Raw genomic sequence first — 19,509 nt, forward strand, 5'->3', positions numbered from 1 at the left:
CCAATTAAAATAATTTTAGTCGAAATATGAGTTGGGTACACGTCAATTATAAGCAAATAATCTTGAAATAAGAAAACAGAAAATACATGAGAAAATCATAATTAATAAGAGTTAAAATTGTAAAAACTCTTCTTATATTGTTAGAATGATTTTTTTTTTAAATTACTGATTGTCTATTGATAAATAGTATATGCATTACTTTAGTAATGCTGTTTTATTTTACTGAGGTTTAGATTAATAATTATTCTTATCATTACAGACTTATACAGTTATAGATATTTTAATCACATCTTACATTCTTAATATTATTTTGTCCTCTAAATTATACATAAGTGTTATACATTATGTACATTTATAGTGTTGTACATTAAGTATTTCGGCCAAATTATAATACAGTGTAATATTATACTAAACGCTAGCATAAACACATTATTTATAAGCCACTCGTCTGCTAGACTAATTTTGTTTATTCAATTAAAAAATGAAGCATTAGCTGTTTGGTATAAGGATGAATGTTATCTCTGGTAGGCACTTGATATTCTTGAATCGTAAATGTGCTCTGGGATATAAATGTATAATAGATAATAAATAAATGTATAGACCCTTAACACCTAATCAACTAGTGGATCGGAAATGCTTTTTCGTCCATGTACTGTAAGTATAACTTACTACAGTAATTTGCTTAAACGATCCGTTTAAAATGCGTTAGATTCAAAACGGATTGGAATAATAATTTGCTTCAATTTACATCTCCTCCTAACGACTTAACAATCTTCCTTCGGCACACAACACCGATTTTGTTGGGTATTTTTTTACTTTTCATAATCACATTATTATTTTGAACATTTACACAATTTATTTATACTTATAAGTTATAGAAGGAAAATGTTATGCTGCGGTCGTGGTCGGGTGGTGTAACAACTTACATATCTAGCACTTATTATATACCTATATACAATATATTATTATATTTTGGTAGAAAATAAATGAAATAAAAATAAAATATACCATTTTGGTATTGTTTATTTCAATCAGAACCATTATTCAAACAATAGATGTTTTCATTTATAACAATTATTCCTTTGCATAATATTTATGTTTTGGTTCAATGACTAGGTATTGTCTATTTGTGTGCACCAATCCTATGCCGTCAACGATTTCTGAAAATTATACTTTCATCAGTTGACATTCCGTGTCTTATATATGCCGAATTTAACTTACAAATGCAAATTCTAAATTTAATTCTCTTCTACAAGTACCTATATGATACAATTATGTTGTAGTCTGAAGGTTGCGTATAGTAAAAATTGCATAAGAAATAATATAGGTACAATTGTATTTGAATAAAAGTTTTTATTTTATCAATATCTTGTGTTCACCGTATATATATACAGGAAAAATCTGAAATGTTAGTAGGAACGTATAATTTTTATTTTATTTCAATTTTTTCAAGTTTTGGCTTATATTTTAAGATTTTTTTTAAAAAATGCGTTATGTAAGATGTATAATTATTATATTCGTAAATGTCAATTTTGTTTGAGTTGAAATTATGTAAGCCTCAATATTTTTGTACTTATTCAATATTACATAAATAGAAGAAGGTTGTGTGATTTCAAGTTAAGCAATCGTCGACTATAAAATATATTATATTATTATTAACTTTTATAGTAATCAAATAAATTCAGACAACGATACTGCACCTACCTGTGTATTAATGTATTTTAACCGCACACTCTTATTGCTGCAGTATGAGTGATACGCATGCAATTATAATGTGCGATATAATATGCATTAAAATGTGTCGACGATTGATCGTTCCGGGTGCGTGTGTCTAAAATGTACGAAACGTTCGAATGAAACGAGACGGCGGGAGAGCGGGCTACTGTGGCTTTTGCACTCTGCACTCCCGCCGCCCCCTAATTTTACGGACTCTGACGGGGCTTAAATCATATTATCGTAAACATTAATTCATATTAAAACAGCTATGTATACCTGCACCGTATTGCCAATGCAGCTTGCACCCCCCGCCACCACATTGTCGATCGTCGGTCGAAAATAATAATAATGTGAAACCTACTTATTACAATTATTGTCACTCGTTATTTTAATATATTATAATGATAATATATTAAAACTCGTACGTATAACCAATAATAATAATTTTTATTATTTTCTCGGGGACCATAACCTAACCTACAAGGTCGCCGGTCACCGCGGTCCACTTCTCGTACCGGTCACCAGATGGCATTTACGCATTTTCTTTTTTCGCGAAGTGATTCGGCGGCGGCGGCGCGACGGGCTGTATATACGTAACTACGCCCCGCTCTACCCCTTTGAATGGGACGCAGCGCGCGGCACGAGCTCAACAGTCGTTTCGCGCCCGACGTGCCGACCACACGCGCTCGCCGACCGAGGTTTCCGCCGCACCGGAACCGAACGGATTTCGCGCCGCTCACGGAACCGACCGTCTCGCGTGCATCCGATTCGATATCATTGTTTCCGGTTTTTCAATCGACACGCGGCCGATTGTCGCGGCGTTTCCAGTTTTCGAACACTCGGACAGTCCAGAGGGTTGAATATCGTTATTTTAGCGCCGAAAAAATTTAATTGACGATCGTCCATCCGTCACTGCTGTCGTCGCCGCCGCCGCCGCCGCCGCCGCTCGGGGTAGACGACGTCCGTCCGTCGTCCGAAGGTCTATGAACTGCCGAGTGTGGTGATAGGCGAACGGATCGACAGAGGTACGCGCGGCCACGACGAGCGTCGACGATGCGTACCGCCGCGCTGACCGCGGTCGCGGTGTTGGCCTGCTGCCGGCCACCGCTACCCGCCGTCCGGGCCGCGTGCCTGCACACGGCCAGGGACCTGCAGGCCCAGGCCCGCGCGTCCGAGGTGGTGGTCAAGGCGCTGGCCATGCGCGTATGGCCGGAACCCGACGGGCTGACAGGCGGCCACTTTGCCGTCATGGCCGTCTACAAGGGCGCCCGGGCCGTGAAAAACGTGTTGCGCGTCGGCGGCACTGACTTGTTCAACATGCACGATAAGTGAGCAATATTTTCTTTCGCACTAATATTTGGCAACATTAATGTTATTATAGCAATTATTATTGAAAATAGTGTTAATAATTAGTGCTCGGATTTCAATGCAAATAGTGTAGTCAACTTTTAAGATTTGAAAAAATGTGATTTCTAATATTACCTAATAGGTACATATATTTTACTCGTTTAATGTAGTATAGTTGTGATATGTAGACGATGAAAACAAACTTCATTTCGATTTTTTTGAAAAATTTTTTTTGCGGACGCTCCATTAGGTAGGTATTTTATTACGACATGAGTGATAGTAAAAAAAATAAAAATGTAAGTGAAAAGAACAAAAAGACGATAACTTTAATTATGATAATATCTAATTAGGTACTATGTATTATAATGTAGGTAACGTAATAAATATTGAAGATCGATTTTACGGGTCTTGCACTGAAATGTAACCCATTTCGATAACAGTAATTTTCAGATGGATTAAAGGTACTTACGTATTTATTCTATGTATAGTTACTATAGTAGTTGAGTACAAGGCACCTTTACAATATTTAAAATGTGTTCAAATCACTATCGATGGTATTTTTTTTTTATGAAAAAACGCCTAAAGCCAAGAGAAATTCTACATTAATAAAAAAAAGTCAGTATAAGTGTTTAGTGAAGTGTTTTTCAACTGATGGGACAGTTTTGTTTTTAAATTATGTAAAAGTGAGTGTAAAAAAATAAAACGTACGCCACAGCATATATTACGGGGAGAAAAACCTATACATATAATACAGGCTGTGAGAAAATCTGCCACCTAACGCTTTTTTCAGAAATTGTAATGATTTTTTTGTTATTTATTTTGCTTGAAAATACGAACCCTAATAATAATAGTATTACAATTTGTTCTATTACCGTAAGTGTATGAGTAGCGAGTACACATGACTATATATGGCCACACATTATATAAAATAAAATCACAATTATTTAAACATAGCAATGTCGATCTGTGTAAAATTAGTAATCTGAAAATAACATAACTTTTTTAATCGATGATATATAATTAATTGTTATTAAACACAGGATACAATAGATAGTACTTGGGGATGTATAATTTTGAATGGTGAATTTGGATTTTGTTTTCATTTATTTCTAGTCAAGTATACTTTATAATGGTTATTTTTCCCAGGAAACAGTAATCGTTTATAAGGTAGTATGGTACCAATAATATTATATCCACATACATAATTATTGACTTATCGAATATATTTTGTTTTCATAGTTTTATTATTCGTCGTAACTGCGAAACCAATTTTGGGTGGATTTAGTATTTACTGAGTTTACAACGTGTGTCTCAATGTCACATGTTACGAGGCACAACAATAAATTAATAAGCGTCCAAATATTATAATGTTGTCAAGTTAATTATTTAATTTACCATACGCATAGCCGCATAGGTGATGAGGGGAGCTAAGTCGCCCGCGGGTTACTGCATAGTTTTTCCATTATGGAATGGTGTTTTCTGAACAAAATCAGAGTTCATTCTCAATTTTTGTTCCGATTTGAGCACTGGTGTGTGATATATACAATACAACAAATTACCACTGTATTTTTTTGTTTGTGAACGTATAATAAACGAATTATTGATTTTTACAATCGTCAATAATTATTTACAAATGATTAATGTGACTGTTTCGCATGTATTTGTGAAATTTAATATATTATGATTGTCCTACGCATTATTTATTAGTTTTGCTCGATAAAATGTGACACTGGACGGTTTAAATAGAACGTGTACATGTATATGCTTTATTTTTTTTCAACGGCATCACAAAGTGTAATCATGTGATAATGTGATATTATAAATTATAACATTCACCACGTGCGTTATTCTCCTACATTGAGTACTAATTCTTGTAACCATGTAGTCTATAGTAGTATAGTAGGTGTAACTTACTCGAGTGTGTAAAACGTTCATGTTCAGCCAACTCGTATTGTGTATAATTTAACAATATTTACTATTTATGACCCTATCGACCTAAATTACAAGCCAATACTAATGTTGTGTGTGCGCGTATTAAAATATCTCGGTATCCAAGTGTTATATTAAGTTAGTAATTTATGAACTTTCTTGGTTATGATTATGAAATCTTATATTTATGATCAATAGTATGTATTTATAACATATTATCAAAAATTAAAAAACAATGAACAAAGTTACTTACAACGATACTATTAAACGACTGGTAGTTTTGATACTTTTAAAATGAAAACCACCAATTTTCAGGATATCATACATATTACCATAGCATATATTATTGTCCAATCGTATTGTTTGAAAGTTTTTTTTCTCAATGGGCGCTTATGATATATTCGGATATTCCTTTTTAATGATTTAAAAATATGTGTACATTTAAAAGAATCATAATAAGTTATGGTTATTTGGAAACATTTTCTGCTTTCAAAAACATTGTGACTTGGAGCTTACAAATTTACAATAGCAAATATTTTTAATATTCGTTGAAATTATATTTAAAATGACCTAAGACGATATATTAAGCCCAATTAATTTGTCATGAATTTATTTATAGAAATTATTTTAAATTATAAGGTAGAATGTACCTATGAAGTTGGCTTTAATCAGAATAAAAAAAACAACTTAAATCAGTATTTGAAACCTGAAGTATATAGGTACAGTAAATTATCTTTGAATAGTTTATTTTTAAATAGTAAATAGTTCTATACCTACAGAATATAAATCAATTATAAAATCTTTTAGTAGTGAATTTATATATTCATTTTTCTTTTACATAGCTTTTCGTTGCAGTTTTTTCTTATTGATGTATTATATGAAGTATAGTAAATTATCATGAGTACTATTTTTTCCATCATTATTTTATGCATACCATATTTAAACTTGTACTTTTTTATCTTACTATAATACTCCTTCTTACTACTATACTCGTACTACTATACTAGTTACTAGCTTTATGGATAAAAATATGATTTGTATAAATTGTAATCTTGAGAAATATTAATTTAAATATTTGATTTTGTTTGAAAACCTCTAGAATATTTGTTATTACCTACTTATTACTATTATTAGTATTATTATATAACTTAAAATATCCTATATGTATGCAAACAAATTCACAACGCACTCTAATATAAGATCATAACTTAAATGTAACCCTGTGATAATTTTGATAAAATTCTTTCAAAATCTCTGAAAATATTTACAATTTCTATTTTATTTCTAAAAAAATGATTCGTATTTTTATTTTAAACTAAAATATGTTCTCTACAGGGCTTATATCTGTCTGAATACATTCAATAATAATATAAAATATTTTATTTATTATCCATATACCTATGATAATTAAAAAAAAAAAAATTGTTTCATTAATAGCAGTCAATAGACGATAGTAGTACACTTACTTGTACATCTAGGCAATAATCGCTATAAAGTATACTCACACCTTAACATTTTTTCAAATTAAAGTTATACGATTTAAACGAATTTACCGCTATATTATGGTTTTTTGTTTACAATGGTAGCCACACAAAAGTTAGTTCATAATTTACATTATTTTCAACATAGAAGTTTTCAATGTATTATGTACGAATGTATGATATATTAATAATGATATTCACTAACAAATTGAATTTTATTATTAACTATGTATATTATGTACTTTCTTAATTAATGTTTTTCAACCTTACATTAGGTACTGATTGTATTAAAAAGTTTTGTTAACATAATTATGTTAATTCTGTTGAAGCAAAATTAGTATTTTCTTTCTTAATTTTAAATAATAATTACACTTTTATACGGGATACTGATGTATACTACTATTGAAAACGAAATAAAAAAAAAAACCAGAGAACTCTGGTTAGGAACTCTGGTTACAGAAACCTGTATAGGAAGTTTTAGGTGTAACTCGTCATTGAGTAGGTTACTTATATATATGTATATATATGTGCGTGTGTTAAATTTTAATTAAATAATAGTTCATTGATTAAGAAACATGATTAATAACTAAGGATAAAGGTGGATCAGCATCTATTTCTATTAGGATTTAGGAAGGTTTATGTTATTTTGTTATTATTATTTAAGGTAGGTAGAACTTATTTTTTTCAAAAATATCACGTGGAACTACATACAATTTATATAAGTCAATTGCGGTGAAGCCGCGTAGGTACTATACAAATGTGAGTCTAGTGGGTCGTGCTAAAATAGATTACAATTGGGTAGTTACATAATTTTTAACAATTTGAAACGTTTAGAAATACGAGAAAAAAACATAGGTACATCATGATAAAAATTGTCATATGTCTATGGTTTATATTTTATGAATTCAAACAAAATAACTTAAATTGATTAAGAAAAACGTTATTTTTCATTCAAATATTCAATTTTGTAAAATTTAAACTTCAAACGCTTATAAAAAAAATTGTACATTGTATGTATTTTTAAATTAGGTACAATAAGTACCTACAACTTGTGTTAACTTATTCGGATCAATTTTAAAGATATTTTACTCAACATAAATCATAAAAAATTAAAAAAGTAGACGATTTCAAATGTCTCTAAATAGCTTATTATAATTACTCTAAATATGAAACACGTTGAGCATATAAAATTATGGTACACATATTTAGACAAAATTAATAATTCAAGTCTATAGTCGGTTAATGGTTATTATTTTTTGAATCATTACAAAAACAAAATCAAAATCAGTTATCTAAACTTAGGAATACCTAAATATTCTCGTTGTTCTGCTGTAATTTATCAATTTTCCAAATAATTAGGAAATATGCTTGGTTTTTTTTTTTACTTCTGACGACCCAAAGTGTTAGTTACATCAAATATTTTCTAGCCCACCATCACTTTAAAAATCAAAGATTGAATCATGTTTTCTGCACCAAAAAGTGATGTATCTGTCTCACATCGCACAAAAAAAAACCTTTGTGGGTGATTAATTTAAGTGTATTCATGTAGATGTATAAATTCTATTTTATCAACATTATGAATTGTGTGCCAAACTAGTATTTGAGATTCAATCTTTTGTTTTTTTCTTGTTTGCAGTAAAAACATGTGTTCAAACAGCCACAATAATAGTTAACTGAATGTAATATCGTAGTTTATGTATTAAACAGGTATAAGCAAAACTAATTTCAGTGGTGTAGGTCACATACTTACATATTGAATTTCAGGGTTTGCCCCTATAACCTTGAATGTCAATTACCACTAGGTAATGAAAACTCATCATTAACATATTAATCGACTGACTGATAAGGGGTACCTATGCTAATTAAATCGTTTGCATACATCCTACCAACATTATTCGGCAGGAGAGCTTTTCAACTTATTTACATGTGTGGGTTTAGGTATTTGTGTGCTCGTTCAGAGAGTTTGGTTTAAACCTGAGAGCTGTATCTAGGCGCTCTAAGTTTAATATTACTAGATATTAGGTCTAGGCAGGTATTATTAGATAATTATTAAATCATATTTAATTTGTTATTAAATAATAAATGTATCGATGTATCAATAAAATAACATGCTGTTCTGAATATGATCTTTTGTAACATGCTAAACAGACATAAATTACTTATTTACTAACACAATAATATAATACATCGGGACGCACTTGATGAATCAAAAAAATAAAAGTTGTTTCGTTGTGGAGAAGTGGTTGACTGCAGTCACGTAAAAGTGCTGAAGTTATGCTGCGCCTGGCGTCGCTAGCTCTTGGATGGGTGACCACCCGTGTTTTTAACGACGAAACATGGCACACATATATAATACCACATGTTACAAACGTACCAGTTTTAAAAAACCTACTATAAAAATAAACAAAAATATAATTTTCTACACCACCCCTCACCCAATCGCCTATGTTTCCATGGGTTCCCGCTAATAAAAAATAAAAAAAGAATTTTTAAATTATATAATATGCTTCTTCATATTTTAATAAAAATAAATGAATAAATGATTTATTTCAATGATTTTGAGTTTTGAGTTTCTTATAATATATCTTTTAAGATTTGTTATTTAATCATATGAATCGTAAATCGTATATTGTATTTAACATTGTAAAAATACCTGGTGTATTGACACAATTAAATTAATAAATATAAAAAAAAAGATTTGTGGAATTTATAATTTAAGTGTAATAGAATGTTGTTCACAATTTAATGAGCCAGAAAAATTAATCGTACATACAAAAACTTGTTTTTCTTATTTTCAATTGAAGATGATTGGAATATTTTGTCAATCATTCCAGAAAATTATACGTTTTTTTGTATTTCTGTTATTGTTAATTATGGTATTAATATTCAGTTTCCTCATTCTCATAGTTGTAAATATTCGCATTTAAGAAGATTATAAATAGTTAGTTAATAATAAATACTTATTAGATTGATAATGCGTACATAATATCATTGTATAGATATTAATATATTACACATAGGTTGTTGTGTATTTGTATAGGTACTTAACAGTAATATACATATTTGTAAATTGTAAAAAATCATTAATTTAAATGTTTTTATGGTGTGTATAATATGTTATTGTTGATACAACTAATATTGATAAATATTACTTTTGTCACCTACTTCAAATGTTATTTTTTTCGAAAAGATTTTAACTCAATTAAGGTAATTTTCTTTTTAACTAAATTACTTCGTTGTAGTAATGTAATTAAAGTGATTATAGTAAATTAAATTTAACATACTATGTAACATTTTATACAAAAAAGTACTTGTAGTTTAAAATCAGACTTTAATTATTTTTAAGTTCTATAAGAATTGAAAACTATCATGTTTATTATCTCAACCATGGTAATTACAATTTACAATTACTAACATCATAGTGTATACGAAACAATAATGCAGAGGTTTTTCACGTGTATCTGCATTGCAGTACAAAATCTGGTCCAGAATATCCTTTATTTCTGGTAATCTGCATTTAAACCAGTGACAATTTACAGTCAATTTCATTTATACGCATTAATTAAAAACTGTTGACTTATAATCAGGTTTAATTTTTAAGTTTAAATAAAAATCCTCGTGTATTGAATTGAATAAATGTATAATATTGTAATTTTATAAGAGAAAGATATCAGATGATAATTGAATATTTTTTTAAGTTTTGAATGTCTCAAAAAATCAATTTTTTAGATACAGTAAAATGTATTTGAATTTTATGGAAAAATTTAAATCAGGTACATTAGAGTAGCGTATAAAAAATACATTTTGGAACAAACCATAATTTTTACATTTTTACATTTCTACGATTGAAACGTTTTTCTATACAAACTAAATATTATTTAAGTGTAATATTTTCGACAATTTGTAATTCTTTTTGAATAAATCTAAATTAATCACTTTTAACTAAAGTTCTTTTTACAATAATTGATTATATTATAATTTTAAACAACAGTAATAAACATTTAGTATTTAGCATTTATCTAAGTAATTTTAATTATTTAATCATATATTTTTTTTTTTTGCATCAAGTATATTTAGATTTACTTGTTAATTGTAAAATATTTGAAAATAGTTATAAATAGTTCATCTATTATTTTTCTTATATACTTTGAATAACTGAATCATATCTCCAGAACAATAAAGAATTATATATAAACTGTTGTGACACATTGGTTGATTGATGAATTATTTTCTCCATGTTCTGCTTAACCCAGATTTTGATAACGAGAACAATACGATTCTTTTACATTAAGAATATTATTATCGAGACTATTATTTTGTTAGCAAAATTTTTAAAGTAATCTTTAATGAGAATTTTTTAGTGGTTTTGTTAATACAAATTATAGTATCATACATTTGATCTCAATTCAATTTAGTTTAGAGGGCAGACATCAATGGCATAGACAATGTACTTAAATGGTTTACTTTAATAATGACATAAACTAGGTATTACTACTAAATGTGAAAGCATGTAATATATTAAACCGAAGAACCGTTTAAACATTGTATAATAATATGATGATGATTTAAAATACTTACATCGTTCACGAAAGCCATAACTGGAATAGATTTATTTATGAAACTTTTTTTATATTTATGGATGTATTAATTGGACTCATTTTAGATACTGTGTGGTGAAATTCATTACAATCACGTGTTTTGTTTTTTATCTGAAGTAAATAATTGCAATCCTCAAAATGCTTCAATCTTCAATGTTTTTGTTTGTGACAAATTAGATCTAGTTTGTTCTAAATTCCGAAAAAGTTGGGAATAATAAAATAATTTATCGCGATTCAAAATTAAATTACAGGAGGTAACTCCACACTTTCATACAATATTAATATTAGGTTATTTTCTATTTATTTTATGTTTATAATAGTTTTGTTTGTTAATCAAAATGCTTGAAAATGTAACATAATATTCTTCATAAGTTGATCAGATAAATTTAAAACTACCGAAAATTCATGATAACATTTAAATTAATTCTAAAAAATGTTTTGTATATATTTGTTTCTAATTTAATAAATTATGTTAAAAAATCGGGTAAGTGAATGTCACTGTGCTGTACAGTAGGTTACAAGCGGGTCACTGTAATGGATAATAGTGTTAAATTTGAACTTAATGATATAAAATCATTGTATACAAAAACAGATTCTGAGCGAAGACGGCCTGTCAGTCTATAATATTTCTTAGTTATTTAGTATATTTATTTTGATGATATTATTGTGATTAATGTAATTTATTTTACTAGTAAGCATTAGTACTACGCAGCAGATTAAATTCATTTTTGTCAAAAAAAAAAAAAAAAATAGATTTGAAGTCATTGTGTGTATAAAATATAATAATATACTTTAAAAGTTTCTAGTACCAACGAATAATATTTTTAATTTACAAAAAAATAACATAAATCATTATTCTTGTAAGTTATATTGTTATTTAATATGTCATTTCGTCCACATTTGAAAATAAAAAAACTAAAATATAATATATATTATTTGGTTACAGAATAACCTACTTGAAAACTTTGTTTTAAATTTTCAACCTTTAGCTATAAAATTATTTGTAAAAATTTTGAATGAAATAAATGTGGTCAAAATTTGAACTTTGAATGTTATATAAAAAAAATAGTAATTTATACGAAAATTGACGATTATTTCTTATACATATTTTTAATTTTTTTTTCTACTCTCAATGTTTTCTATTTTATCACTTGAGTTAAAACTAACTTTTCATCAATGTACACATTATCTTGTATGCACCAGTGCAACTAACTACCAACCTAACCTATACAACAAAGTCTCGTTTGCGATTCTCAATTACTATTCACAAGCTACCTTACTTACTACAAATTGTACGAACATTTAAGATTTTATATAATATATTCGTATTATTATTATATATTTTGTGGTGGTCCAACAGGTATTAAGTAAATATTCCATCCTATATCTTTATTTACAAGGATATACATTTATAGAACGATTTAATACAACTGTACACATAATTCTATAAACATTGTGTACTCTCAATTCTCATCGAAGTACGGTTAGTCCAACGTCCTATGATAGGTAACCTTGCGATTGCTTTATATTTATTCAATGTTCATTTTTAGTCCATATCAACTGGAAAAACTAGCGAATTTCTCGAGTGCTAAAACCATACCGAAATGTATTGAAAAGATACAAACAAAGATACTTCACTGACAAAAGTGCAGTGGTTGAAATAGTAACAATGTAGAATTGAGTTTTGCTTTACAATTATTGATAATGCGTAAAATTGCTGCTCGAGTTTCTTTGCCAAACATAATGCGTTTTAAAAATTCTTTTTTGAAATTTTGTCTTTGGACAAATTATTACATTAACTTATTAGTTGTTATAGAACAATATGGATTGTAATAAAAAAAAATAATCATAGCCGATCTCAATGAGATTATATAAAAACCCAAAGGATAATTACACTTAACTACAACTCATATGGATGACTTAAACTGACTTATCAGTTATGATACTCATAGTTGTTCAAAAATAATTTAACTTTGAACAACAACAAGAGTTTCTTTCACAAAACCAATTTGGATTTGCTGTTACAAAGAATAAATACTCGTAAAATGCACATTAGGTAATTAATAGAATTATCATTATTTACCTAGGTAATCTAAGTATCGAACTATTAACTTCACTTAATTTTCATTTTAACTATTTTTTACTTCGTAATGTACAACTTCTTAGTTTTGTACACTTTGAATTTACCTAAACAAGTGTACAAAAATAGAGTCAGGTTTACGATCACCGAGTTTTGCGTTAATTTATTCATGATTAAAATTTATTTAAAATGTATTTTTCAATATATTTGTAGCATTAAAAACACACAAAATTAATATTTCCATGTACAATTCAAATGCTTATTTACCATATTAATAATAGTTTTACATTGCACTATTATTATTTACAATAGCTTCAATTTAGTTTTAATTTTAATTTTTTATCGATTTATTTTGAATTTATATAAAAATTATACTACAGAAAATTGTTCAGGTATTATTAATGAATAAAATTTATTGCATACATAAAATTAATGATTGTAATACATATTAATATAGCATAAGATTGACATAAATCAATCGAACTGTAAACGTAAATTTTTTCAAAGTCATATTTATCTAATAGTTTGTGGAAGTTACTTTCACGACAATTAACATTTCCCTTATTTTAAATACATAGTTTTCCTATTGATGTGTATTACTCAATTTATATTTTTTGTGAATGATGATTATTTTTTATTAATAGGCAGTTGAAAAATGTATCTTATATATTCCTTACATAAGCAGTATTATTATTACGGATATTGACCATTAAAAATTATTTTTATAAACACGTTATTAAAAAATTTCTGTTAGACCCATTTTATGCTGTAAATTGTAATCGTATAATCTGATTTGATCCATATTATGATCGATTACTAGATATCTTAAGTCAATGTAGTTATTTTCGTTTGGCTAAAAAATAATGAGCTTTATCATGGTTGTATTGAGCTTCATGTGGACGGAACGCATTTGTGGATAGACAAATAATTGGATAGGACACGCAAGGTATAAAACTCAAATCTCGTATCAGATAAAATAAACCTACACAAAATCTTTAGAAGTTCTGTGGTTATACTCGAATGGATAAAGACGTCGTTTTTAGAATTTTAACGCATTATTGGTTTTCCGATAAAACTGTGTAGACGTATACCTATAGTTTATCTTTAGTCAATTCTATATAAAAACCTCAAACGCAGTAGGCGAACAATTTAGTTAACATTCATCTTAATTTTTTTTAAATAAAACTATCTGAATTTATTTGTTGTAATATGTAATTATTGTAATATTTCATAAATTAATCATAAAGTACAGACTGGAAACAGTATTATACTATTAAAAAAATTATATATTAATTTTTAATTTTTTTTATTAATGTATTTATATTTTAAAGATTATTTTTAAAACACAATAATTATTATTGTTTATATATTATAAATACCCAATATTTTTTAAATAATATTATTAGAAACAAGGCAAGGATGACGTTTTTTTTATAGATTGGAAGCCCGGCAACTATGGTCATTACTGTTTGTAATTGGAAACGATTGATTTGAGACACGTGTTTGTATTTGTGGCAAGGTTGTGTGGCTCAAAACCTTAGTGGTCACCCATCCCAGTGCTATCAACGACGTATAATGAGCGTACGACCGCTCCTCACCTGCAAGTCATAGGATTTTAATTTATAGTTACCAAATATATTACAATTACATTTTTATTTCCATATTATACTGCATGAAATTGTCATGATGATAGTAAAATTATTCCAACAGGGATTCAAATAATTATTGTTTCTAAGGATATTTCATTGTATTCGTTGTTTAAGTTTAGATAATGGATGGGACTAATTATTATTCGTCGAAATTGCTAACAAAGAGTAAGGGTCGGTGAACTAATGTCGACCAAAATTATGGTTTGCGTTCAATTTTTCCCTTTTGGCAATAAAAGATGTATATTATATATATATATATTTTAAATGCTTTAATCATAATAAGTTTATGGGGTGGTGGTGAGGTACGTCCTGTCGTAAAATTTTCACAACGGTAAAAGCGAGGTCATAACGCAAACAGTTGCTCTGACTCTTTAATATTCCGTGGCGCTGTCGGTGATAAGTACGCGTTTCTCATGTAAAACAGTCTCCATTTCTTTTTCTATCGTTCTATCTTTTCGTTTTTCCAAATAAACACCTCAGAAAGATGTTATTACTATATTTGTCCAGTGTCTTATGTTTACAAAACTATTTATGTATAATACTACGTTATTACGATGCATTACAAATAAAAAAAAAGTAAAAATAAAATAGACATATTATATTAATAATAATTATGAAAATAATATTGTATATGAGTACAACTAATAATAAGCATACTTTGTTCCTTTTACGTTGTTGAAACTTGATTTAAAATAGAATACTAATAATTTTTATTATTAAAAAATAATTTATAATACCTAGTTAGGGAGTACATTTTATTTAATATTTATAAAAAATGTTATTGAATTTTAAATTTTTTCATAAGCAAATCACAATTTTGTACAACTTTTAAAGTAATAATTAATACCATGTTTTTTTAAACCGACAAATTTCGTTGCTTATTAAAAAGGATAGTATTAAAAAATAAAAATAAAAGTATACTTAGGTACATGGGCAACTATCATAAAGTATCTATATAGAAGCCAGTTGGTACTGTATTACTTTTGCCTATATATAACGCCGTCATAGTTTTATATTTTATGTATGGACATTTTGAATTTCCTTTCCATTATCGTATAATAGTTTTTAAAACAAATTATTGGAACAACATTTTTTATGCGTTAAATATCAAAACTGTTGATCATTATATTTTTAAAATATAATCTAAATTGACTTGACCTCGGTATATTTATAGTTAAAATATACCACAGTTAGTCGGAAACAGAAAAAATAAAAATAGTGTTTCACCGTTTGGTTGTACGGAAACACGGAAATGCTACTATAATATGTAACCATAATAATATATATATAGGTAGGTAGTAATGTTTTTGTTGTAGCTTTACAATAATATTTTTAATAGGTCATGAATTCGGTTGACTTGAATTTCGTTAATGCTTAATTACTTTAAAAAAAATGTTTGTATTACACAATAACGTTCTTGTAGTCTGTAAACTAATTACTAACTGTGATGGTGACTATTATCTTTTAGGTAGTCGGTTGATTTATAAATCACTTAGATTTATTATTTACACAGAAACCATGACTTATCCATGTGCTTCGTTGAGCGAAATTTCGTTGGATGTTTATTATTGTGGTGGCTAGTGGGATCCGAAAGAAGAAGTAGTAAAAATTATAACTTATAAGTATACCTCCATTGGAATTCAGTGAAGACGACTGCGATGAAAGCAAGCGTCGTGTATTGTACTACGCGAGTACATAAAATGTAACACAACTGGCGATTTTTTTTTAAAAGATTTAAACCATCTTTCTATTGAGACGGTCTTTTAGTTTTTTATTTAGATGCATTACAACCCTGACAAAGTGCGTGTAAAAAATGCATTTAGTTTACATATTATATATATAGTAAAAGAGAGAGAAAGCAAGGGAAAATAAGAGAAACTTTCCTGTATGTTATTTTTTCATCTTCACACCCTCATATGGAACTTGAATAAATGAACCATAATAAAGTTAACGTAGATTAATATATGATTCTGTAGCGTGTAACATTTTACTGGCAGCAATAGTTAACCTTCTGTCATTGATAACAGATGCATGTTTATGTCGGGTCAGGGACAGTAATACACCAACAATTGGTCGGATGATAAAAAATAATGTAAAATTTCCATGTTCCATAAACTTATTTTCATAAAAAAATTAACTGTTATAACAGCACTATTGAGGATTGTCGGTTTGAAAATCAAATTTATTTTTTGATGATAAGAAAATATTAATAAATGCAATCTTGATGTCATAAATTATTGGTGTTCGACTTGCCGATGCCAATAATTTCATTAAAATGTCAACTACTAATTTGAAGGTGTGTTATATCTTATACAACGAAGTTGTTAAAATTATCACAAATCAGTTCAAATATTAATTTAATATACCTAAATTATACACACATATTATTACAGTCACGACAAATTTATTAATTTAAATACCTACCTATAATGTCTAATAATTACTAATTTTTTTGTGAAATAAAGTCAAGAACACAAGCTTAAAATTAAGTGTAAATTATATTTATTATTTGTGTCTACTTAATTACCAACCTAATTTATTTATTTAAGTATATAAAGTTCTCCCCTCGCAATAGGTAGGTATATCATTATTTATTCATTTTCTACATTGTAATATGAAAAAAAAAAGGATAAAGTAGGTAACCGCTCTGCTCTACAGTATATGTAAAGTGTACCTCGTAGTTGAGTCAATCACTGAATGGGTGTGTTAAATTTGAATTCAACGATAAATAATTATTGTATGCAAAAAACGATTTAGTGCAAAGATGTTTAGTTAGCCTAAATTTCTACCTAAGTATATTTTATGATATGATTTTTGATGATGATATTTAAGTAATTTATTTTCTATTAGTATTACGGTTTCTTTCTTCCAATTATTAAGAAAAGTACTGGTAACTTTTACTTTGACTCCCATCTCCAATTCATATTCAATTCCCTACCAGAAAAGTTATTGCAGTTGAAAATCTAAACATTATTAGTGTTTCAAAAGTGATGACAGACACTAAACTAAAAAAAACAAAGACACATCATTGTAAAATCAATACATTCATAGCATAAAATGGTTAAAAATAACTACTGGTTACAGTACTATTTTAAATTCATCGATAAATCTTATTATAATGATCATACGTAATTCATTCAGTTATAAACTATTTTATAAATTTTCATTTAATATAAACACAACTTATACTTATATTATGATTGAAGTATTGTATTAAATTATTCATTGTTATCTAATTATAGCATATCATACAATATACGTAACCTTATATGTATATCAATACAAAGCAATTTAAAACAATAATTATTTTTTTCTTTACAAAAAAGTAATATGAAAAAAAAATGAAAAAAAATACTTTTTCATTTAAAGCTTAACTTATTACAATTTAATTTACATATTTCATAAATTGTTTTATACATCATAGTATAAATTTAAAAAGTGTAAATGTATTATTGGGGAGTCGAATAAAAAAACTTCTGAACAAAAGTATACATATATAAATTTATGTGACCAGTATATGAATCCAAATGAAATTGTGAATTGTATTATTTTAGTATTTGTAAAAAGGAGTACTAAAAATGTAAATAAAGGTTGTGGTGCATATTATCCCACAACAAAAATAATAGTATAAAAACAGAATGTTCTGCGTGTTTTGAATTTAAATGAGTCATTGATTGGCTCGACTCAGTAGTGTTTGGTAAATTATATTATCGAAATCATCCCCAGTTAGTTTTCATTATCAAGATCCTTATATATTTTGTTTTTATTATAGTTATTCCTTATTCTTTTAAAAAAAAATTATACAAGTAAATAAGAAAAACAAAATGTGCACTTATCAGTTATGAAAATTAGTGGATAACTATGTTAAAGGATTTATTATTTTGATTGTAATATAATATTACATGTTCGAGTTACCTATTGTTTTTTTTTTTTTGAGTTACCGAGGTTGCACTGCACGTCCTAATTCAAATATGTATTACGTTTGTAATTTTGTAATAAATAAACATAAATATTCTTAAATGCAACAACCAAATAATAAATAGTAAATACTATATATCCGTTATTCAAGTGAATCCGTAATTTAAGTTTAATACGATCAAAATTTAACCATAATGATTGAGTTATTTGCTAATTATTTTAACTGCCTGCATTGAACTTAATTATCATAATTTTGTGACTGGAAAGTCGTCTGTAATACGAAAGTATTTTCTTTATTTAGATTTCAAAACAACTTATTTTAGATAAAAAATTATACATCCATAGTGCAGTCAAAGTTATAAATATACAATATTATCATGTTTTAACTCGAAGTAAACTAAGTTAGCCGTTTATATTTTAATTTATGACTTATTATTTATTATGATTATCATTAATTTCTTTGGCCGGGTTTGATTATCTAATAACTGTTCTATCCTTTTTTAAAAACTAATATTTAATGTTGAAATAATAATTTTTCTTTTTTTACTTAAATAAATAAGCCTCAGTATCTTTGGTCATTGGCATACAATTAGTTTTATAGTTAGAGATCCTTTAGATAAAGTATTTGCATAAACAATTAACAGATTTATACAGTATTTATAAGTTTTTTCTTGATTAAAAATGCATCGTTAGACTCATGTTGTCTGGGTGGAGGGCTACTGACGAAATAATTATTATTCAAAGACTTATAATTTGTACAACACTTTATATGAATACACTATGATAAAAAT

The 19,509-nt window shown here is 27.5% G+C and overlaps 1 protein-coding gene across 1 annotated transcript in view; it reads left to right on the forward strand.

Moving 5' to 3' along the window:
* Positions 1-2,384: 2,384 nt before the first annotated feature.
* Positions 2,385-19,509, forward strand: part of LOC111027908 — a 35,670-nt gene continuing 18,545 nt past the window's right edge. The window contains exon 1 of the mRNA XM_022306410.1: positions 2,385-3,044. Within this exon, the coding sequence (XP_022162102.1) occupies positions 2,770-3,044 (275 nt within the window). The 5' untranslated portion in view covers positions 2,385-2,769. The remainder of the gene's footprint in view (positions 3,045-19,509) is intronic.

The sequence above is a fragment of the Myzus persicae genome, unplaced genomic scaffold (genome assembly GCF_001856785.1).
Source record: "Myzus persicae strain clone G006 unplaced genomic scaffold, MPER_G0061.0, whole genome shotgun sequence".
NCBI classification, from domain to species: Eukaryota; Metazoa; Arthropoda; class Insecta; order Hemiptera; family Aphididae; genus Myzus; species Myzus persicae.